Below are 22885 nucleotides of genomic sequence, written 5' to 3'. Positions count from 1 at the left end.
GTAGACTACCACCCTTACACTGACATAGTGACACTGAAGTATCTATAGGATTATCCAGCCAATTCATTATTTGAAAAGCCAACCAGCAACATTACTAAGAATAGTTAACTAAATATACAAAATTACATTATCTAGGTACAGTTTATTGCAAAAATTAGGAAGGAGACAGCAAACTAGACATTTGAGTCTTTCACTTAAGATTTTTATCGCTTATTTCACATTTCAGTCACTCACACATGCATACTTGCATACACACTGTTTCTGAAACATTTGAGAGTTCCTACCATCTCATAGGAAAAATTATAACATTTCAGTTTAAAAAGTTGGATATTATGTATCACAGGACTATAAAATCCCCCTATAACACTTGAGGAAACCATTTTTAGGATTTGGCTTTTCAAACACCATGCATAAAAGAAAGGGTATATCATTTAAATAGCTTCAAGACTACTTTAAATTTAACAAGTTATTCTTCAGGAGTTTGTACAGAGTTAAGTTAATTGAAAAAAGTAGCTACTACAAGCATTTATTTATTAGGCTCTCAAATAAAAACTACTTTAATCAGGCATAAACAGCCTTTTAATTATAGTAAACCCTGATGATGATCACCAGATCTCTAAATTTAACAGGTTTAACAATTGTTTGCTTCTGGATTAACATTAAGTTCTAAAGTTACATTAAAAAAAACAATTATTTTGAGCTGCTAGAGTTTTATGAAAAAAATCCCTTTCAAATTTGCAATAAATATATCAACATTAAAAATCTAGTTAAGACATGCAAGATAATTTACATAACAAAGAACTCAAATTTTATAATAAAGGCAACTTGCATTCAAAATGAACTGTACCCTTATTTTATTCAAAGGGTAAACATGAATAAACTCAGCTGTTTAATTGAATTACAAAAGTAACATGATTCAATATGAAAATAAGAAACTGTCTACAAATCTCTGACAGTAATAAATTGCAATATACAATGCATACAGGAGTTATACAGAGCAACAAACTTGTACAAAACAATACCCTTAAAATCCAATTTTTTTAAAATTCATGAAAAAAGATTTCAGTCAGAATTCACACCTCCATTAGTCAAGCCTCAGGTAGCTACATTACAGCTATTTAATGTACAGAGAGACAACTCTCTTGTCTTTTTAAACTAATGTCTCTTCTCACAAGTTGTACAGCTCTCTTGTCTCTTATTCCCAAATCCGCCTTCAAATCATGAGAACTGAATTTGTTGAACACCAGAGATCTAGAAAGGAAGGGAACGAACATAAGCTTAGTTTCAAGTTTCTGTCCTCTGAAATTGCATTAGTAATCTTGCATGGTCGTGATGTTAGAAAGACATGACAAAAATCTAAACATATGTCACTCATCTCTTTCAGACTGGGGATGTTGAAATAGGGCTTTGAAATTTAGCAACAGAAGGAAGAATGGATGAGAGGATACTGTACCTGTTGATAAGATGTTGTATAAACCATAACATTTTGCTGCTGGCCATCTGTAGTTATTAAACCTGCTGGCAACTGGTTAGCTTAAAAAAAACAAACAAAAAAATTTTAGTTAAGGAAAGTCAGACAAAACATACATAGAACTGTGTTTAAAGTGTATATTATCATTCGCAACAGAACAAAAACAAGTTAGCTCCCATTAGCAATGCAGAGCTGAAACAGGTTTTATTCTGCATCAAATGATCTGAAGTCAGCTTGCAAAACTTTTACTGGTGATGATGTATGAAGGCAAAAAAAACAAAAACACAAAACAAAACCCCAAAACAGCTTTATGTTCAGATCTGAGGTGGGCACCTAAATTCTAAAATAAAAATAAAAAATTATTAGAGCACTGAGCACATAGCCCACTTTTTACAAGACAATGGGAGAGTGTCCCTGCCTTGATACGGATTGGACTTATTAGTGGAGAAAATAGGGCAGCAATAAGGGTAATGGATGCAATTAGAGCTGTAATGTAAGCATGGATGGAACTGTGCAGTGCTCTGGACCGGACAAAGAGCTTGGACTTAAACAATGACCTATAGGAAAGCAGTAAATTTAATAAAAAAATTGACTAGTAAATGGACTAAATACGGTGTGGAAGTCAAGAGAATAAATGGAGAACCTCTTAGGTAAACAACATAACTGTGGAGTAAGCCCTGTGACAAGCCAAGGGTAGAATTATTACAGAAGTAATTTGGAAGCAAAAGGCTAAACATTCAGTTATAACTTTGCTATTCTGCATTTGGAGAAAATAAGTGAAGGGCTTGTTGGAATGTCCAGCTATTTCTACATGCAAAAACCTCAAAACAACCCTAAAATCAATTTCCTATGTGAAAAAAGTTTAACCCAACTTTTGAGAGTTGAACAGTTTGCATTTGAGAAGTTAAATTTAGTCTTTGCTAGATTTGGTACAAAAATTGGCTTTCATTGAACTAAGTTGTGCCCATATCAAAAGTTACATGCAAAACTTTTAAGTCTAAAGTTAAAGTCTTCAGGCAAGAAAATCCTGCACGTATATACATGACTTGCAAAGCACAGTTTTTATAAAAGACAGTAGTTTTGTCTCGTAGGCTAAGTCTACACTGCAGAGTTTTTGCGCAAAAATTGCCATTTTTTCGCAAAAACTTGAAGACCGTGCACACTACAAGCATGTTCTTGTGCAAGAAAAAGTACAGTAAATTGTAAAAACAGGGCTTTTCGTGCAAGAGTTATTCCTCTTTTTGTGCAAAAGGCATGTGTGGACAGGCAACAGGGGTTTCTTGTGCTAGAAATCCCTATGGTTAAAATGGCCATCAGAGCTTTCTTGTGCAAGAGAGCATCCACATTGCCATGGATGCTCTTGCGCAAAAGCACATGGCAGTGTGGACGCGTTCTTGCACAAGAAGCCTGCAGTATAGACGTAGCCTTAGTCCTGCGTCTGAGGGCTCTTAGCCCTGCGTCTTAGCCCTGTGTGAAGTAAATTTCCCAACCTCAAGCTTTGCATCACAGAATATACTGAAGCCTCCAAAGTAGGGATGTTAAATTTAGATTAGCCAGTTAATCACATAGTCAATGCAATTAGCATTAACTATTCGCTTAGCCGATTAGGGCGCCTCTGCCTTTGAAGTGTAGCAACAGCCCTGAGGCTGTTGCTATACTTCAAAGGCAAAAGCACTGTGGGGAGCATGGGGCCAATGGGGGACTCAAGCAGTCCCCTGCTGGCCTTGTGCTCCCTGTTGCGTCAGACTCCATTTCAAAACGGTAAAGCCACATGGAGCCCTGGGTCAGCGGGGGAGACTCCGGGCTGCATGCGGCGTTTCAAAGCAACAGACCCCGGGCTCCATGCAGTGCTGCTGCTTTGAAGCACCCTCTCCTCTCCTCTCTCCTTCCCCTTTCTGCCTCTTTCAGATAGAGGCAGCAAGGGGGAGGAGGGACTAGTCGACTAGTGTGTTGACTAGTCATTCACATCCCTACTCCAGAGCCTGGAAAATTTGAAATATGATTGATTGGTAAGCAGTGGCCAAGGTATTTCTTCAATCTTCTGCTTGCAGATTAGGGAGCATATCCCAAAGACCAAAGAGGGGAATTAGACAGTAGACTTGCACAATATATGGGGGTATCCTCTTATCTTTTGCTGTCTTACCAGTTCTCGAGAAGTACTAAACCAGTACTACTATTAAGCACACACACTAATGGTTCCCTTTAGCGACACATTTCCTACAAAAAGGAACGTTTCCTGTAAGAAACACATCGGTGTCTGCATAAAGGGCTCATTCACACATTTGAGTTAGCTTTCTCTCTTCCACCCATTTTTCTTTACGTGAGTCCTTGAGAAATTACATAAGACCTCGGATATCGAGTCCAGTCCCCTGCTACTTCAGGCAACACTCTTTGCATTAAAAATCTTAAAGGTTAGACTGGGATCCACAAGAGTTAAAATATCTATAGTAACATTAAGTCATTGCATGCACAGCATTTTGTATTAGGCTACGTCGAGAGAGAGAGAGATCTTCCAAAAAAAAAAAAAAAAAAAAAAAATTCTTCTGAAAGAGCATTTACACTGCCAAAGCGCATCAAAAAAAGTCATCTGTTTTTTCGAAAGATAGCGTCCATTCAGTGTGGACGCTATCTCGCATTTAAGCTGTGATTACTATGGACAGAGTGGCCAGGGCACCTGTGCTTTTTCCTCTTCTTTCGAAAAAAGTCCCTCTTTCCTGTCCACACATGCCTTTTTCCGAAAGAGCTCTTTCGGAAAAAGGCTTCTTCCTTGTAGAAAGAAGTTTGCCAATGTTAGGAAAACCCCTCTCTTCTTTAGATTTTTTTTCCCCCAAAAGAACACAATTGGAGCGTGGGCGCAAGTGAAGGTTTTTTTTTTTTTTTTGGAAAAACAGTCATTTATCCGAAAAAACTCTGTAGTGAAGTTATAGCCTTAGTGTCTTCATTGCTAATTGTATAGATCTATACATTGCTGTTTGTCTTCAAATGTATGACAAAATATACAGAAGGAGGAATGCAACTGAATTATTGCTGCTGTTGGAAAGCTACCCTTTGAACTTGCCGACCACTGACTTTAAACTGTCAACTTTGATGTTTCATTAAAATGTGGGGTTTCTGCATTTTATTAAAACAAAATATAAAATTCTACTGCAACATCCTCGTTGAAGTTCTCAAGCTCACAAGGCCCACTGGAAACCACATTTCTGGCCATAAGAGCCTCTATAGGTTTTTTTTCATATTCTGTAGAGCCAAATGAGATTGTATGGAGGTGCAAAGTGCATTTCACTGCTTGAGCAGGTCACTACCAGTCCTCAATTCTATAACTCAAGCATTACTTTATTAGTAATGAACCAGGTATTTTTTAACAATTATGTCTCTTGAAAGTGGAGAGAGCTCTTCCTTAATTCCTCTACAGTTTCTATACTATCAGCACCCATACATATTTAAAGCAAGAACAGAAGACTCTATAGTTATAAATACCACAGTTCCAAATTTTAAAAAAAAATTAGGGCCCCCCCCCCCCCCAAGAACCTTCAGGCCCTACTGCATGATATAGGGAAGTAAACTACAATGGACCATAGTTCCACGATTCTTCTTTCTTTAACCACAGATGCCCTTTTTCACTATGTCCACAGAGTCTGTGCATTCTATTTATCACCAGAGAAAGTGTTTTAAAAGCACAGGAGACAGAGAGGCAGCTCATTTTCATTTTGGTAGACTCTAGAGCTCCAAGCCACAAAATATGATTTGCTTTCTTCCCTCCCAGGCATTTTTGTAGGAGTTCTCTCCATTTTTTAAGAGTCATACCAGTTTAAAAATACCTAGTAAATTCCTCTATTAAAATTACTTCCTGCATATGGGCTTGGATGGTTAGCTACTATGGAAATAAGAAAACTTGCAACATTAGCTACAGTCTTTGAACAAATTGCTATGTTCTTTAAAATGTAATAAAAATTACAGCACTAGTTCATGTTCTCACAGTCTTAAAACACTTCAGATTAGAATTTAACCCTAATGCCATTGGATATGATTACCAACTTGTAAAGTTTAATACTGTATTAAACAACTGATGGATAAATTCTAAGCCTAGGTGCACAAGGCTCCCATTAACTCCAAGGAGCATATTCAAGTGCAGGTTATTCCCAACACTTCCCAAATGAAAATTCTGATGGATTCTAAATCCCATCCAGCTAGTCTGACCCAAATTCAGTTACTAAGAAGACTATTCTGATGATTATCATTTCCTCCAGTCTCCAATCTTAGAGGTTCTATAAATAATAAAATTTGAATTAGCAAATTAAAGATTTACTTACTAAATGCTTCTTCTGTGAGCTCCTCACTAAGACCATCTGCAGTTGTAACAGTTCCTCCAATCCCTTTCTCTCCTTTCATTGCCTTGAATGAAATTTAGAAAGTGTTTGCATTAGAATAGTTACCTTCGATTGTTCATGGGCCTAGTTTCCTAAAACTGGAATTTTTGCAACTGCTAGAAGAACCTATATGCAATAATGAGAATTGTGACACTAAGGGTTCATCTATATTGCACCCTAAACTCAAAATAGCTTCTTTTTTTTTTTTTAATTTGGCACGTCCACAAAGTAACCAAATTTTGAAATAAAGAGCTATTTCGAGCCATCACTTATCCCTTTTACAACGAGGTTGACTGGGATGGCAGTTATTTCAAAATATTTTTCGACATAATGAGCAGCTTGTGTAGATGCAGGGTAGCTATTTCGGGATACCTCTGGTATCCTGGAATAGCTGTACAGTGTAGACATACCCTAAGAAACTTTATCATTGCATTCCTCAGATGTTAAAAATGTTAATACACATAGTATGTGAGCTTTCAAATAGCTGACTTCAACATTAGCTATGCCGCTCACACAATATATTTGTGCAAATATGAAGACTGGACTTTTATAGCAGATCCTTCAAATTCTGCAAAGGTAAGAGTTCTGTGGTAATTGACAAGGAATAGTTACGTCTGCATTTTGTACCCAGAATCCATAGCAGACTGCAGATTTCCAGTACTAAAAATGTGGCAAACGTATGCTGGTTATATAAGCTTATTTGTTGCACTTTATACATGGACACACACACTTAGTACAATTCTTGGGATACAATACGGGAAAGAGATAAGATCCAGTATTGGCTTGTTCCACTAATGTGTATGTCCATAGCTATTAGAAAGTGCACTAAAGCTATGAAATAGGAAGGTCACATTTAAACCCAGAAGATTAGATTTCTTCCCCATAGATGGAGAATAGCTAGAACTGGAAGTGAGAACAATTAGTTAAAGCACACAATGTACTATTCACTTTTGTAATCCAGCCATGCTTTTTGTGAAAACATCAAGGCAAGTACTAACAATGACAAACTGTCCATATGTTTAATGTAACTCTGCCTCCCCCCCCCCCAAAAAAAAAAACCACCACCACCACAAAACTACAAAAAAAAACCCAAAAAAGAGAGAGTTTCCTTTTAATAGTACTCGGAAGACAAGACTGGGAATATGATTTATAGATGAAAGGCAAAACCAGATTTTACATGCTAGCACCATTAGCCTATTGGCACAGTTCATAGTGTAATCTAGGTCAATGTAAAGAGGAGATGCATTTAAGCCAAAAGGGCTTAAAACATTTTTCTGAAGAGTTACTGCAACATACAAGCTATAATTTGCCATCTCTGATACAAGCTAACCCAGCATTCAGATACTGCTGCTACATGAACACGGGAAAGAGGAAGAGTATGGGGGGTAAGGTGGTTTCTGTATACAACAAAGATGTGTGAGAAGAGATGGGAATGTTGAGGAGGGGGAGAAGCAGTTTACTAGCTAACAGTTCCTATAACTTGTTTGAACAAGACAGAGTTCTTGGGTCAATGTTCCATGCTAAAACCTCATAGGAAAAAACTCCCCATCCATTGTCATTAATTGCCACAAAGGGATGACAGATGAAAGAACAGAATATACATTAATCCCTTTAGCCCCGCCCCTCCAAAGGTGGGGGAAAACCCCCCCAAAAGCCAGCTCTATTTTTCCATGAATCTTAGGTTGCTGGAAGGAAGGAAAAAAGCTCACGCTAAATTCTGAAATGATATGCTCAATCTTGAAATATCTTCTGTAATAAGAAGTGTAAATCTTAATGCTTAAACAGGGGATTGGAAAATTCTTGACAACCAAAGCAAAAGAAGTTCAAACAAGCATGAAAACGTGTCAGCTACAGGTCATCAGAATAATGTGTTAAAATATACCTTTCCCCTCTGCAGATTAGAAATGCAATCTGACAAAAATGTAGTGTGCTAGCTCTTCAGCTAGTGAGTATAACTGTACCTTCACCACAATGCAGCTGAGGATCTGGCGGAGTTCTTAACAAAAGCACAAAAACTGATTTTTACCAGAACATTAGATTCTTTATTAAAAAAAAAAAAAAAAAAAAAAACCAGTTGGACAATTTAGCTACTTTGGAACAGCAAATCTGCCATTACTCTTAATCATGCTGTTTTTATCCCATGCTTTGTTCCATTCTGATATAGATATCAATGTTATATCAGTCATTGAGAACTAGATTCTGGGGATAAGTGAACCATTTTCAGCTGTATATGGAAATGATACTAAGAGCCAGCACTGAATACAATAAGTTTGTCTAACCTGTGTAGAAAGATAGGCTACCAACCTCTCTGAATTTTTGGAGATACAACTTCAAAGGTTCAACATAACTATCAAATCCCAAGGTAGACATGGCAAAGAGAATATCCTCTCCATTGATAGTCTTTCGTTTCTCTTGATGACACCTCTCGCTTGCTTCAGATGTTATAAAGCTGATGAATTCACTTACACACTCTTGCACACACTCCTTTGCATCTTTAGCAATCTGGTAAGAAAAACCATTACTAAAATCACCTGAAGTTTGATTATACATCACCATTTTAATCAACTGCAAACGAAAGCTGCATTTACTAAGCCTGTTCCCAAAGCTCAGTTCAGAGCTCTAATCCTGAAAGGTGCTGGTCAGCTACAATTCCCTTTGACTTCACTGGAAGTTAGAGGTGCTGAGCCCCTCTCAGGACAAGACCTGTAGGTCAAAAGCCCTTAGGCCCACTAGTTTGGAGAGTCCTACAACAACACCACACTAAAAACTTAGTACTCCTACTCTTAGTACCAGAATGATAAACTGGAAGATGACAGGATGGCCCCATAATAAATTAACCACAGCAATATGCATGTGTGAACAAAATTGGTGTGCATATGCAAAATAGCCACTGGATGTCACCACTGCTCCAGGTAAAATGCTGATAAAATAGCATGTTAAATACAGTAAGACAATATATTATTTAACTAGGCCAGGTAGCACTGAAGACCTCTACAATTACTTTAATATTTCATAGCTGCATTCTGAACAAGCTGTTATATATGCACACAGTTTAGACACTGCTTTAGGTTGCATGCTTCCATTTCTTTTGGGAAACAAGCCATTGTATTCACAGACATCTGAATTCATAATCTGTAAGTATAAATGAATATCATAGGACGATATTCATCTGGAAGTGTGAACTAAGAATATGGATATGAATGACTAGTTGACACTGTTGACTAGTCACTTCCCCCCACTTTCTGTCTATCAGAAAGAGGCAGTGGGGGGGTGGGCGGGAAGAGAAGAGAAGGGGTGCTTCAGAACAGAAGCGCCATGTGGAGCCCAGGGTCTGCCACTTTGAAAAGCCACGTGCAGCCCGGGTCCCCAGCTAGCCCCAGGCTGCATGGGGCATTTCAAAGTGGCAGCACCGCATGGAGCCCGGGGTCATCTGGAACTCCCCTGCTGTTGCTACACTTCAAAGGCAAAGGTGCCCTCATTGACCAATTGAATAGTTGATGCAAATTGCACTGACTATTTAATTAACCAATTAATCTAAATTTAACATTCCTAACTAAGAAAGGTACAAAATTGGAATCATGATGAATCTGACTGGACAGCACTTTGAGGTCTTGTGGGACAAAGCATTTTCATGAATATCTATTTTAATTTGCTCAGTCTGACATGGATTCTATATCTCAGGTCTTCCAAGAGCGAATTTCTGCAGCCAGGGATATTTTATCCTAATCAGAGTCATAACTAGTGCTTGATTGATTTGCCTAGCAGCAAGCCTCTGTAGTGGTTTATAATATTCTAAGTTTTCTAAAACAAGACCAAATAGCATAAATTAGATGAATTGAATTAAAGATTTTATTCTGTTAAAAATAAATTAGGGGACTTAGAATGGCAGAGGGTTGTTATAGCTGAGTATTTAGGAAAGTAATTAAGCAGAAATACACTAAAGAATTATCCATATTTGATGCTTGTTCATATGCAACGGATCTATACCTGTTGGAATATGAAGAAGGAATTTTTGTATCTCAGGACTAATAGCATCTTTATTCACAACCCCATAGTGTCTCTGACATAATTTTCAATTATCCAGACACTTAGGGCCAGCAGCTTACATTATGATATCTATGGCTAGATTTTCAAGACAGATTAGCACGCAATGTGCCAAATTCTTTTGAAAACCTAACCTCAATTATGGGTGTTGAGCACTTTTGTAAGTTGATTTAAAAGAAAAGATAAATAAATGTAACAATCCTACAGTGCAACACTGAGGGCTTTTGAAAACACCTATGACTGCCATGCTTCATTTATTCCAGGTTATATTTTAAAATCTTGCTAAGTTGTTTGATTATTTTTGTAAACTGTACAGATAAAAAGGAAAGTTTCTGAAGCAAGACAAGAGCTGCAAGCAATGCTCTGAGCTCTATGTAAAATTAAGTAGAACACAGAAGACAATGACTGGTTAAAATAAGTAGCTTAAAGGGTTCCAACACTTAATCAAATTAGGGATGTCAATGTGTAGATAACTACACAATTAATCTATAAGCCTGGGCTACCGCTGCAGGGCACCCTCTGTCCGTGGGGAGCTCAAACCCACTCCAGACAGAAGCTGCTACCACCCCCTGCAGCTGCCTCTGTATCACAGGCAGCAGTGTGGGGCAGCAGGTGGGAGACAGTTTACACAGGAAGCTGGTTTTTAAACTGACTCCCCCTGCAAACTGACTCCTGCCTGCCACCCCATGCTGCTGCCTCTGATAGAGGGGCATTAATACATGGGGTCAGTGGGCTCCCCAGGAGTGGAGTTCGAGTGCACTGGCTGCTGGCCCCACTCCTGGGGACTATCGAATAGTCATGTGATCACTAAAATTCAATGTGGCTACATGACTATTCAATTATATGCTATCTAACATCCCTAAATCAAATCTCAAGTCAGTAAAACTGGAGTAAAGATCTCATGAGAATAAGCTCTTATAAGATTTCTCATACCTTGTACTTCCAGTAAGGCCAGAAATTAAAGCTATTTGAACTGCCTATCTTATGGCGTTTTGGTACCTTGCTTTTGGCAATATGCAAGTTAAAAATGAAAGATTAGATTTTTTTTCCTCATATGATTGAAAAGGAAGCTCTTATTTCATCCACATGGGTTCACTCATTCCAATATCCCTGTACTCCAATCAAAAAATTTAAAAAGTGAAGAAATCTTTCCTATGAGTTTAACAGTTGTAAGTATCTGATTGCTATCATGCCTAACTTATTAGGACAATTTTCATGAATAAATTCTGGTAGCAATTTTGAAAAAAGTTCTTATGTCTACATAAAACATTGTAGACACTAGATAAAACACAAAACCTACTTTGGATCCAGCTATATCAGTAATTTACATTTGTTGTATCAATTTAACAACCTCTTAAAATCTGGCCACACAGAGGCTTGCACCTGTTTAAAACGGATTTAGAAAGAGTTTTTAGTTAAATTGCTGCAACCTCTGTGTTTAGATAAGGCCTAAGCAAGCCAGCTCAAATATTAGCCTCTATTTTTTATAAAATAAGTATGCTTTTATGTGGCAATTATGTATAATCTGTGTATCTAGAAAAATACTACCAAACATCACAGCCATCAACTCCAGAACATGAATGAATAAATAAGTAGTTTACATATTTATGCAAAAAAGAAGATTTAATATTCTAATCTGCTTGTCTGCAACTAAAACATAGTTCAAAATTATTTTTGGGAAACCTGGCCAAAAAAAAAAAAAAAAAAAAATTTACTCTCAGAAAGCAAACTGGCAGTTTCCACAAGTGAAGATAGGAATGTTGCACTGGAACTAAAGTTTGCCTATCAAGAATGAATAAAAATTTGAATATATTCTCATTAGCAGAATAGCCCTCTTGGCTTTAGCCATGGATATTACCTTTCCTGTCTGGGGTATGGCATTTTTCATTATCCTTGCCACATTTGCAATTGGAAGATATATATCTTGTTCTCTAAAACTTTCTTTTGAGCCATTTGTGTCTTCATGATCATTCATACTGTCCTCAGTGTCTAGCAAAATAAAGAAAAGTTAGTACTGGGTGCATTGGTCAAGCACCTTTCATCATCTTACAAGTATTTAGTTACTAATCCAGGAGTACTAACATTCCAATCCTCTGATCAACTTCAAAAAGCTGCCATTTAAAAAAAAAAAAAAGCTTACCACTGAAGTATTATCATCCCTTAAGTGTGAAATTTTGAAACCCCACTGGCAACAGCAAAAAAAATAATGATACAAGTCTGAAATGAATTACTGGCAATATTTAGTGAGGTTTAAGATTCAACAACAAGGATTGAAATGGGAGATTCCCAATTCCAAGTGAATACCACACTTGATTACAGCCCTGGAAGGTTCATAGTTGTTAAAAATTAACATAAGCTCCCATAACATTGTGGTGCCTTGTTTTCTATCACACCTCATTGGTATGTATTCCTTTTCATATGTATTACATATAGACACATCCAATATTGTTCTTCCCAATGCCCGCTTCACAAACACTAAGATTTAATCGGTTTATTGAGCAATGTTATAAACTGTTTTTTTGAAGAGCCATTCCTTTTCCAGGAAAGACATAAGCAACATCCTTTGATACTTAACACACACCACCCCATTACAGGTCAACATAGAATCACAGAATACTAGAACTGGAGGTCAAGTCCAGTTCCCTTCCCTCATAGCAGGACCAAACACCACAGATCATCCCAGATAGGTGTTTGTCCAACTTGCTCTTAAATATCTCCAATGATGAAGATGCCACAACCTCCCTAGGCAATTTATTCCAGTGCTTAACCACCCCTGACAGTTAGGAAGTTTTTCCTAATATCCAACCTATTCTTGGGGAAAGTTATCTCCCAGCTAGTTGAGTCTTGTGAGTAGCTGGGCTCTCAACATACTTTGCATGCTGTTAGGGGAGCAAATGAGCACAGCATGGAGGCACGCTGCCCCCTACTGCTGGCAGAGGTGAATTTTCCAGGTTGATTTCTAATAGTGCTTGTTAGCATGGATTACTACTTTTTTGCAAGAGAGTGCTTTCAAAGGGGTTCTGATGCCAACAACAAATGTTGCAAATCCGTTTTCAAATTGATCAAAATGGCACTGTATGCAGGGAGTTATTATGAATGTAGATAAATACCAATACTTTGCTTCATGAATGATGGAAAATTAATGGAAAAGCTAGGCAAGAAGTGACAGGACATACTTTAACTTACTTATACTAAGACAAACTTCCACTTTAACTGGCAGGCTTCTTACCATCATGAGGCTGTATTACAAAATGACTGCCACTCATGTAATCTCCAGCAATTCCTAACTGAGAAGCATCTGTTGTAGAACTGTCACCATCCATCTATAACAAAAACAACAACAAAAATCATATATTCCAGTATGCTCAACTGACCCAGAAGAGCCAAAGTTGCAGGATGTAGCTCTGTCAGGTGAGAGTGGGACAAAATCTGCAACCATCTATCCCAATACATCCCACCCTCTGCTTCCCACAGTAGGACCCAGGCCCCTTGCCATTCTTTGACATATATTGACAACCCAATTTTGGACTGCAACCAACTGTTGAGAAACTCTGTTTGAAACTCTCACTAATACAGAGCAAGAACTTAAAATTTGGCTGGGAGTTAGCCCTGGGTCCACAGAGGTGCCTTTTGCTGTCCCTATGAAAACATGTCCAGATTTGGCCCAGTCACACTGAAAATTGCCATCTGACTATAATTTTCTGGATGTTCTGTGTGCATCACCTATGCTTTTTGGTCTCAATGACCCTCTGGCTTCATTCTGAAGCAGACACACAGACCAGCAGGTTTGGGTTGTATGTAGGTTAAATAGTTTCATTTCCATTTCTGTCATGAGCTTACAAAAAAATTAACATTTCTGCAAATTCAGAAGTATCTTTTCTTTTGTTTCCTGTCTGATTTTTCTGCAGAACTGTTTTAAATTTGAGTATTCAATGATTTTTCAGTTTTGGAAATAAAACTATCATACCATCCTCCCCCCTCCATGACAAAATGCGAAAACTGAAAAAAAAAATCAAAACAAGGAGAAAGTCTTTTAATTTAAAGTTTCCCACGGAAGTTTTTTTTTAAAAAAGTGACATTTTTTCACTGAAAACTTTCAAAATGTTTATCAGCTCTAGCTATTAATGGGCGTTAGCAGCCATGACAATATGATTATATCCGTAACAGGACTTACACTGCAAACAATGTATGGCGATTTTCATCAGCGTTAATAAAATGGATGAAATTCAAAAATTTAGTTTGGCATTATGTCAAGAAATTCACTTTTATCGAGTACACTGGTGGCCACACTTTCCCATTGCTTTCACAGAAAGGAAGCGCAAGTCTTCTGTCACTATCATGTTATTTATGAATATCTGAGCTCCACATAACCTTTTTAGAGGAAGCGTGATGACTGACGTGCATTTTATCATACTTACAGGAATGTTCAGCATGTATCACCCTTTCTGTATCTGGGAATTAACATAAATATTTCCTATCCATAAGAGTTAAGTTAACCTTGTTTAAGGTTTTTTTGTGTACGAGGTTGTTTCTTGTTTAATCTTACCATCATTGGCTAGCAAAATCCCAACTACTCACATCCAGATTTTTTCTTAAAAAGAGAATGAAAACCAGTCTTAAACCTCATCCTAAAAACGGATCTATCTCATGGATCTTTAGGACCAAAGATTCTTCTTCTTCCAGGGTCTAAGCTATAGCAGACTTAGTGCTCATCTTACTGCAACCATGAGCAATATTGCAGATGATCTAGTGATAGCAACCAAGTGAGTTTATCAGGATAAAAATGCTAGAGACCTATCTACATCAGCATTAGATGAGGTCCAACATCACCAGTGCGGTCTGTTACTGTAACATGGGTGCTAGTATACCTACTGTGGATGAATCCAAGGTGAACTGACGAAGCAACCTTGTAACTACTTTGGTAGGAACTAAGAAATTAATAATGTTGCCAGTTTAACCACATGAAGACTGTGTCTGTCACAACCAGGCCTACTCCCCCACTCTTGGCAGACAAAAGTCTGTTATGAATGGACCTAATTACTGGATACCAAATTTTTAAGACCCTTACGTCTGGACAGCGATTGGTCACTGTTCTCACTCCTTGATCTTCAGACACACCAAGGTGAATATCCTGTGGCTGACACTTCTCTTGGGCACTTGGCCCCCACAATCCAGTCAACTCACACCCTGGGTGACCAGATAGCAAGTGTGAAAAGTTAGGACAAGGGGTGCGGTAAGGGTAAATAGATACCTATATAGGAGCGGCCACTGTGGCAGCTGGCGCCCCAGGTGGAATGCGCGATCGGCACCCCCGCCTGCAGGGCCATCAATGGACTGACATCATTGTCGGGCATCCTGGGTGCCTCCGTGACGTCATCATCGGGTGCCCCAGGCGGCGGCACCCTAGGCGGTGGCCGAGTCTGCCTATAGCCACGGGCCGCCCCTGTGCCTACATAAGGAAGCCCCAAATATCAGGGTGACATACCCCAGCCCTCCTGAGCTTCAAGTGCTTATATAGGCTTCCTTGGAGTTCCATCATACTGTGTTAACCCTTTCTAAGACAATGTGGCAGGCAAGCAAGAGATACAGGCTTAGCAAAGGAACTTATTAGTCATAGTCACTTCTCAAAAGAAACAAAACACTCCTGAATATGCTCTGTGCGCGCTCACATCTCTCCCGTGATTCCTGGATTTTATCACCTGTGTATTGGGAGTCTGTGTGTAATCATGTACATTAACCATGCACAAGGTAACACTTTCACATCCCTAGTCGTCATAATATTTTTTTAATTTTTAACAAGTCTGAATTGAACATTTAAATTTACAATAATGTGTCATCAGGGCTAATATCACTACAAGTGATACTTAACACACTCAAAGTCTGCTTAATACAAGACCCATATTCTGTATAGCATCACCTGATATATACAACAACACATAGTATACAGCTATGTTAACTGACCACAAAATAAATCAGAAGCATCCAGTTGTAAACTGAAATTAGTCTACAAATGGACCAAGTTCAATATACCAGAGAAATGCTCTGCTCTCCCATCCCCCCCAGCATTCAGCAGTAATCTGGTTCATTGACAGAATGTGAGGGAGAAGAATGACAATTCTGGTAACAGCAATGCAACTGTGCCATTGCTGCAATGGGTTCTAATCTTCAGAATATCGACCAGGCTCCAGAGAGAGAACTAGATCTTGGTTTTAAATTTCAAGCACGCCTATCCAAGTTAGGGGCCTATATGCCACTTTTGAAGATTAGTTATGCTTTTAAATTCTTTGAAAAATGGGACGTGACATCTCTGAAAACTCCCCTGGTTTCAAGGACTCAAATCTTACACAAGGGAAGTTCTTCTGTGTTTCCACCAAGGTAGGATTATACAATACCCTCCTTTTTTTTAAATAAAAAGGAGCCTATTTCTCTATTTACATGGTCACCAAATAGCATCATACCTGGAGCTTCACACACAATGAATTAGTACAATAGGTTGCATACCTCTGCAATCAAAATACAATCACATTCTACATTTCTACAGCCTACTTCAAAAAACAGATTGGCTTGGACAGCAACACAAGCAAGTTCAGTGAGCACTAATAAAGATACCACAGGGCAGTGTATCAAATTGAGTTATGAACAGGGAATGTGGTCAAGTTAGCTCCATTCTTATTTGATATTGTCAGTGATTTGGAAGTAAACAGCACAGTAATTTGCATGTAAATAGTTGGGGATATATTGAAATATTTGTCTTCAGTGGTCTTTGCAAAGAGATCTTGAGGAGTTAGCATTGGCAGGAAACAGTGAACTTGTTGGGGGGAAATGGAGATTAACACGCCTGGAGAAGACAATTCAAGAAAGGGAGGGAAGTTGCCAGGCAGGCATTCAAAACTGTACTAAATGAGACTCTACGGTTATAATAGGGATGTTAGAAATCTTTGCGGTTACACAGCTATTTGATAGTCCCTGGAGGCAGGGCAAGTAGCCAGTGAGCTCCTGGCCCCACTCCTGGAGAGACCCCGGCACACTGCACTGCTATCAGAAGCAGCAGCATTGGGTGGCAGCAGCCTCTGTTCATGGGAGGTCCAAGCTCCTTGCAGACAGAGGGTGCTGCAATGTAGGGGGAGGGAGGAAAGGAGGCAGGGGAAACTGCTGCAAAACAGCTGGTATGGCAGCAGCCGCTGTCTGTGGGGGTTGTCCCCAGCTCCCTGAGGACAGAGGCTGCTCAGTTCAGAACATCTCAGTATCATAAAAATTTAAATGGGATATAGGATTTACTTAGAAGGAAAGAGTAAGGAATATTTGTGGCTTGGCTCACTGACAACTACAAAAGGACATAAGCCTATGTTTTTGAGAAGTGTGAATACCGAAGAAAGAAGAAATTTAGCACAGTACAATACATAGTGCATAACTAAGAAAAACAGGAAATTAAAATGTTGCCTTAAGAACAGGGGAACTCCCCAAAAGTATGATTTGTAAAACTGGAATGATCTCCCACGGAAAGTTAAGTAGCAAGCCTTGAATGACACATTTAAAACTAAACTAGAAAAAAAAGCCCCACTAATATAGGCAATAGTCCTGCACAGGCAGAGAATGGACTAGAATGAGTTTCTTGAGCTTTCTCTATCCTCTTCAGTTGCTGCATTAATTTAACTTGAATCCTGAGGTTTCCCCTTTATCTTTATTCATTGAATTGTGAAGACCGTTAAGTCTTAGTAATATAACCACTAGGCAAGAGCTTGAATAATTTACTCCATCAATTTAAAAAAAGGAAACTGCCTGTTGCAAACACCACCTCAATGAGCATGTATGGGATGGAAAAAGAATTATTCCATCATTTCTACAGAATTGCTTTTATTAAAAATGTTTGAAGTCTTTATATGTTTGCAACCTGTGAATGGAGGCCCTGTATTCTTCCTGCATCTGAAGCATCTCTAGTCTTTTGGGGTTTGTCTACACTGCACGGCTATTTCAGGATGTAGCTACCCTGTGTCTTAACAAGCTGCCTGATATTTCAAAATATTTTTCAAAATAACAGGCGTGCTATTTTGCCATCCCGATAACACTCATTCCTCGAGGGCTAAGGGATGTCTCAAAAAGGCACAGTATTTCAAAATTTGGTACTGTAAAGATGCACCAAATTTCAAAATAAGCTATTTTTAAGTAAGATACGCAAATTGCGTATCAGAGGCAGTAAGGGCGGGAGGAGGCAGAAGCCAGTGTAGTTGGCTCCCCACAAGCCCCAGATCCTGTGAATCTGCTCCCCCGCCCCCCCCGGCTCTCTCAAGAGGCAGCAGCGCAGGTGTGGGCAAGTGGGAGCTGATTCGCAAGGGGAGCCAGCTGGTTCCCTGTGCATGCCTGCTCTGTGGAGCTGCCTGCTTCCCCTCAAGAGAGAGGGAGGGAACATGTAAGGACCCAGTGCTTGGGTTAGCTGGTTTAAACGCTGGCTCCCCCTGAGCACTGGCTTTGTGGAGCTGCCTCTCTCCTGCACTGCTGCCTGTGTATCAGAGGCGGAGGGGGAGGGGGGGGGAAAGGAGAGGGGGGAGGAGCAGGATGCCAGCGCAGCCTCTGTCCGTGGTAGGTCCTTGCTCGCTGTGGACAGAGGCTGCTTCGTGGGATGGCAGAGCAGCTTCTGTTTGCAGGGAGCTCAGCTCCTCACCCCAGGCAGCTTTTGCTGTATCAGAGGCAGCAGCATAGGGGGCAGGTGGCTCGAGCACACTGGCTGCCACCCCCATCCCCGGGGACTATTGAATAATCATGTAACTGCTCAGATTTGGGGCAGTTACGTGATTATTAAATTAATCGATAGCTAACATCCCTATTCCCAATGGCTTTCAACCTATTTACCACCGTGAGCCACATTTACAGCTTTGCGTTTCATGAACTGCATCCACACAATATATATGGCTATATGGCCCTCAGAGCCACTGGTATAAGCTCACCCACCTTATTCATTAAACACGTTCTAACAGAAGCCCCTTATGTCCGTTAATTTATACACTAGCATGGTTACAGATGGAGGGGCCCTAACATAAATTTGTTGTTTTTGTTTCAACAGTGACTAAGCCAAGCGGCTTATTAGGAGAGTGATGGGGGGGTGGGGTCGTCACCAGAGAATCATACACAGCTTCAATGATTTCTCTTGGGCATTTTGTTTTTTGGATTTTTTTTGGTAGGGAAGGCAGGAGAGGGAGAAGAGATGTGAACTGGAAAGAATCAGAGCTTATACAGGCTATTTAAAAAGGTTATACATTTCTACTGCCTTTGCAGAGACAAAGAAGCAGTGCTCAAGAGGAGGGAACAGCAGCAGGTCTCCGTCCTATTCATTCCATCAGCACAAGAATGGAGACAGTTTATTAACTGAATGACGTGAAAACATTTTATTTTAAGAACTGTCCTAGTACCTTTACTTAATACATATTTTTCATTTTATATTGTGATCTGTTTTTTGGCTCTTCCCACATAAATTAGTTATAATTTTAAGCCAGGGCAGAGGCTATTTGTCCTTCCTTTAGATTTAAAAATATTTGTTACACTTATTAAAAAGTTTATTCACCTCAAGCAAAGACTAATTCAAGATAATTTTCAGCAAATACCAAATATGATATTCAGTTTAATTTTAACAATGGGGCTAATACATTTTAATGAACTCTAATTAGTAAATAACTTTCATCTATTTTTACCTAGCACTAATCCTAAGCAGATAGACTTTCGAAATATCACAGTTACAACAGGTAATTAAAAATGAACAGTCTAAATAATGCAACCAGCTCACTGCTTAAATCATAAAAAGTTTCAGAACTCATACTAACCAATTAATTTTAAAATTAAATGAAAATTAGATTAGTAATTCTTCCTTTTAAAATCCTAATTAAAACAGTTATATTGTCTTTAATAAAGGAAAAGACTCAAACAATTTCTGTTTCATAGCCCACATCTCCTTAGAGTCCTGTTGCCAGTTGGCCATGTAGAATAACTTCCCCTATCCACAATCAGCCTCCTCTATCGCTGGCAAACAGATATAATTTATATGGCAATGACTGCCATTGATATTGAAAGGTAACACTAGGATATTTATTTTTAGCTATTTTTTAGTACAGTTAGCAGCTCAAAATGCCAGTCATCAGCACTACAATAAGCAGACAGCTCTCTCCAAACCATCGAGTGGTTGATATACCAGGTTGGGAACTAATGATTTAGGATCAGTTCATCCTGGATTTTCCTGATCATTACAAGTTTTCCATACAGAAGGGATAATATGTGATATAGCAGAGTTTTTCTGGCACAGCGATGAAGTGTACATGAAATTCATTCTAACAAGTTGCACATGAATCCAGTTCTTGCATGGATAACTATTCTGTGGGTAATACCCTGAGCTGCTCTTTCCATTTTGCTACTGATTCTTTTGTCAGAAAAGGTGAAGTAAGCAAGCTAGCTTTAAACAAAACAAAACCAACCACCACAACACACCATGATACATTCTGCATCCCAATTAACTTTGAAAAGTTCATTCTGAATAAAATAAGACATTCAAGGATGAAGGGCAGCTTAATTTATCAGATCATCATATAACAGAATACCCTCACTGAATCTAGACAACCCTGCCACAAAGCAAGGGCTTGCATTTAAGTGCAACTTGGCTGCAAAAGAGGGCAATAACAGAAACTTTTTAAAAAGTAGCCCTGTGGCACTTTAGAAACTAACAAAAATATACAATATCATGAGCTTTCATGGATAAAAAAATTGGTGCAGTTTTACACTTTTGGAGTGGTCTGCAAAATTTACAAGCTTGACGAGTCATATACAGTACTAGTTTTTGATGTTTTATTGGACCTTTATGGGTTTTTCCTCCAACTTATTCTCAAGGCAGTCTATAGAACTTTGCTTTTTCTCACAAACAGAAGTTAGTCCAATAAAAGATATTCCCTCACCCACCTTGTCAATTAAAAAAAAATCAAATCTAGGTTTAGTCAACTTTTGTTATTGGTTACTTTTGCATGGCTCTCAGATTTATCAGCCTAATAAATTTCACTACCTTCTAATGCAATTGAACAGTGTGTGCCTAAGTGATAAACACAAAAGGGAAATCTTTACATTTAAATAAGCTTTATGAAGTAAATATCATGAAAATATTGCAAGTTTTGTAAGGCACTAAATGCATCCACAGCCAAAATCCCCTAAAGTTTAAGCTCCAATGGGCTTCACAAGACACCCTTTCTTGTCTACTGATTTACATCAAGTTTCCGAAAATTACAAAAGTTTATTTTTATCAGTTTGTTCAAAAGTCTCAATTAGCACTGAAATGACTAGTTCTGGAAGGCACATCTCTAGGATTGGAAAGGCTGCTCTTCTCACCACTTACTTTCTGATCCTAAGGGTAAGGTTTGCCAGCAGACTCAAGATACCATCCTTTGGTCTATGAAGTTATGCATGTGTATAAAAATAGAGCGAGAATAAACCCGATTATTTCCCCTCTAAAATAGAAGCCACTGCCTCCCTACTGGGGAATCCGAAGCGCCTGTCCGGTTACTCAGACTCCCACCACATCCTGGGGGGAGTTAGGGCCTCACTCTAAAGCTCCTTGAAGACTTCCAAGGGATCTGGGCCGGGGAGAGGACTGCCAGGTTAGCGCCAGCGAGGAGCCGGGTTGTCCTAGCGCTGACCCCAGGCTCACGGAGATGCTGCACCAGCCTCCCAGCCACGAGTCCAGGAAGGCGGCCGAGGGGGCTCGGACACCAGCAGGGGGGAGGCGGAGGAGCCCGGGGATGGGCAGGAAAGGTCGCCCCCTCCCCCTGCCTGAAGCCCCACGGGCGGCCCCCATCCCGCAGTCCCACGCCGCGCTGCTCTAGGGCAAAGGGGCCGCGGCGTCTGATTTAAGGGGGGGGGGGAATCCCCGCGCCCAACCCGCTGCGGCCAGGGAGCCCGGAGGCGGCCGTGGGGGCGCAAGGGCCCTGCCCCGCGTGTGGCCGGGCGGGCGCAGCTCCCGCCGCCCGAGCCCACAAAATGGAGCCGGAGCTGGGGCCGCGGTGCCCAGCCCGGCGGGGGGGGGAGGGAAAGTGGGGGCGGGGGGGGCGCTCCGGCCCCATCTCCCCCCAGCCGCCTGTCGCTGCTCCGGCCGCACAAAGAGGCGAGCGGGCGCTGGCGGGGCCCGGGCTCCGCTCCCCACTTCCTGGTGCCCTGGGCGGCGGCGCGGCGGCGGCGCCGGGGCCCGGGGAGGGAGACGGACATTTCATTCGAGCCTGCAGTGGAACCGGTTACCAATCATTGGCCGGAGCCAGGCACAAACCTCCAGTGCGGCCCTGGTTGGCTCCCTCCGCAAATCGGCTGTTTGGTTGGACAGAAAATGGCTGCGAAGGAACCAGTCCCAGCGCGGAGCCCCGCTTCCCGCAGCCGGCCTGCCCTCCCTCCGCGCCGCCTCCCGCCCCCGCCCCGCCACTCGCGGCTCTTCCCGCCGCACGGACTCCCTCCCGCCGCTGCCGCCGCCTTTATACGCTGGGCCCCCAGCGAAGCTTGTGGGGTCCTCTTAGACACGCTGCCCCCCCCCACTCCAATAGGGGCTGGAAGTAGGGGTGCTGGCTTGCAGTGCTGTCCATTATACACAGGGCTTACAGTTTGGTTCACTGTCCGGGCCCAGAGGAAGAATTGGGGCGTCTGTCCCAAGCTAGGGATGTTACATTTCGATTTCATAACTAATGCAATAGGGATTTCCATGGACTATTCCATTAGTTGAGAAGAACTTCTGTGGTCTGCCTTTGAAATGTACAGGAACCCCAGTGGGGGGGGGGCTCTTGTGCATTTGAAAGCAGAAGCACCCACAAGGATTCCCTGCTGGCCCTGGGGCTCCAGGTGCCAGCTTTGAAATGTACAAGAGCCTCAGGGAGACTCTTGTACATTTCCAAGTTGGCCACTGCTGCACTCCTGCCCCCTCCCATAGAGCTGGTGCGGGGGAAACCAGCTTTTAAGATGGCTCCCTCCAGCACCTCCTCTTCTCCCCCCTTGCTGC

At 40.6% G+C, this 22885-nt stretch overlaps 1 protein-coding gene across 4 annotated transcripts; it reads right to left on the bottom strand.

Moving 5' to 3' along the window:
• Positions 1 to 837: 837 nt before the first annotated feature.
• Positions 838 to 22302, bottom strand: NFYB (nuclear transcription factor Y subunit beta). Of its 4 annotated transcripts, XM_006137999.5 has the most exons (8): positions 21245 to 21924; positions 14951 to 15069; positions 13112 to 13205; positions 11741 to 11871; positions 8143 to 8340; positions 5782 to 5863; positions 1454 to 1533; positions 838 to 1251 (listed from the first exon to the last, which is right to left on the bottom strand). In XM_006137999.5, exons 3-8 carry the CDS (start codon positions 13203 to 13205, stop codon positions 1219 to 1221), a joined length of 618 nt encoding a protein of 205 aa, XP_006138061.3. In that variant the 5' UTR covers positions 14951 to 15069; positions 21245 to 21924; the 3' UTR covers positions 838 to 1218. The 4 variants fall into 4 exon arrangements, with proteins under 4 accessions (XP_006138061.3, XP_075794942.1, XP_075794955.1 ...); XM_075938827.1 differs by lacking the exons at positions 14951 to 15069; positions 21245 to 21924 and adding an exon at positions 22169 to 22302; XM_075938840.2 differs by lacking the exons at positions 14951 to 15069; positions 21245 to 21924 and adding an exon at positions 22141 to 22243.
• Positions 22303 to 22885: the final 583 nt, after the last annotated feature.

The sequence above is a fragment of the Pelodiscus sinensis genome, chromosome 1 (assembly GCF_052426305.1).
Source record: "Pelodiscus sinensis isolate ZL-2025 chromosome 1, ASM5242630v1, whole genome shotgun sequence".
Classification (NCBI taxonomy): domain Eukaryota; kingdom Metazoa; phylum Chordata; order Testudines; family Trionychidae; genus Pelodiscus; species Pelodiscus sinensis.
This window is presented reverse-complemented; position numbering and strand designations above follow the sequence as displayed.

Coding starts and splice junctions, on each gene's coding strand:
- NFYB (XM_075938827.1), bottom strand. CDS start 13,205: ATGGATGGTGACAGTTCTACAACAGATGCTTCTCAGTTAGGAATTGCT. Junction 8,341..11,740: donor CCATACCCCAGACAGGAAAG/GTAATATCCATG, acceptor TTTTCTTACCAG/ATTGCTAAAGATGCAAAGGA. Junction 1,252..1,453: donor ATACAACATCTTATCAACAG/GTACAGTATCCT, acceptor CTTCCTTTCTAG/ATCTCTGGTGTTCAACAAAT.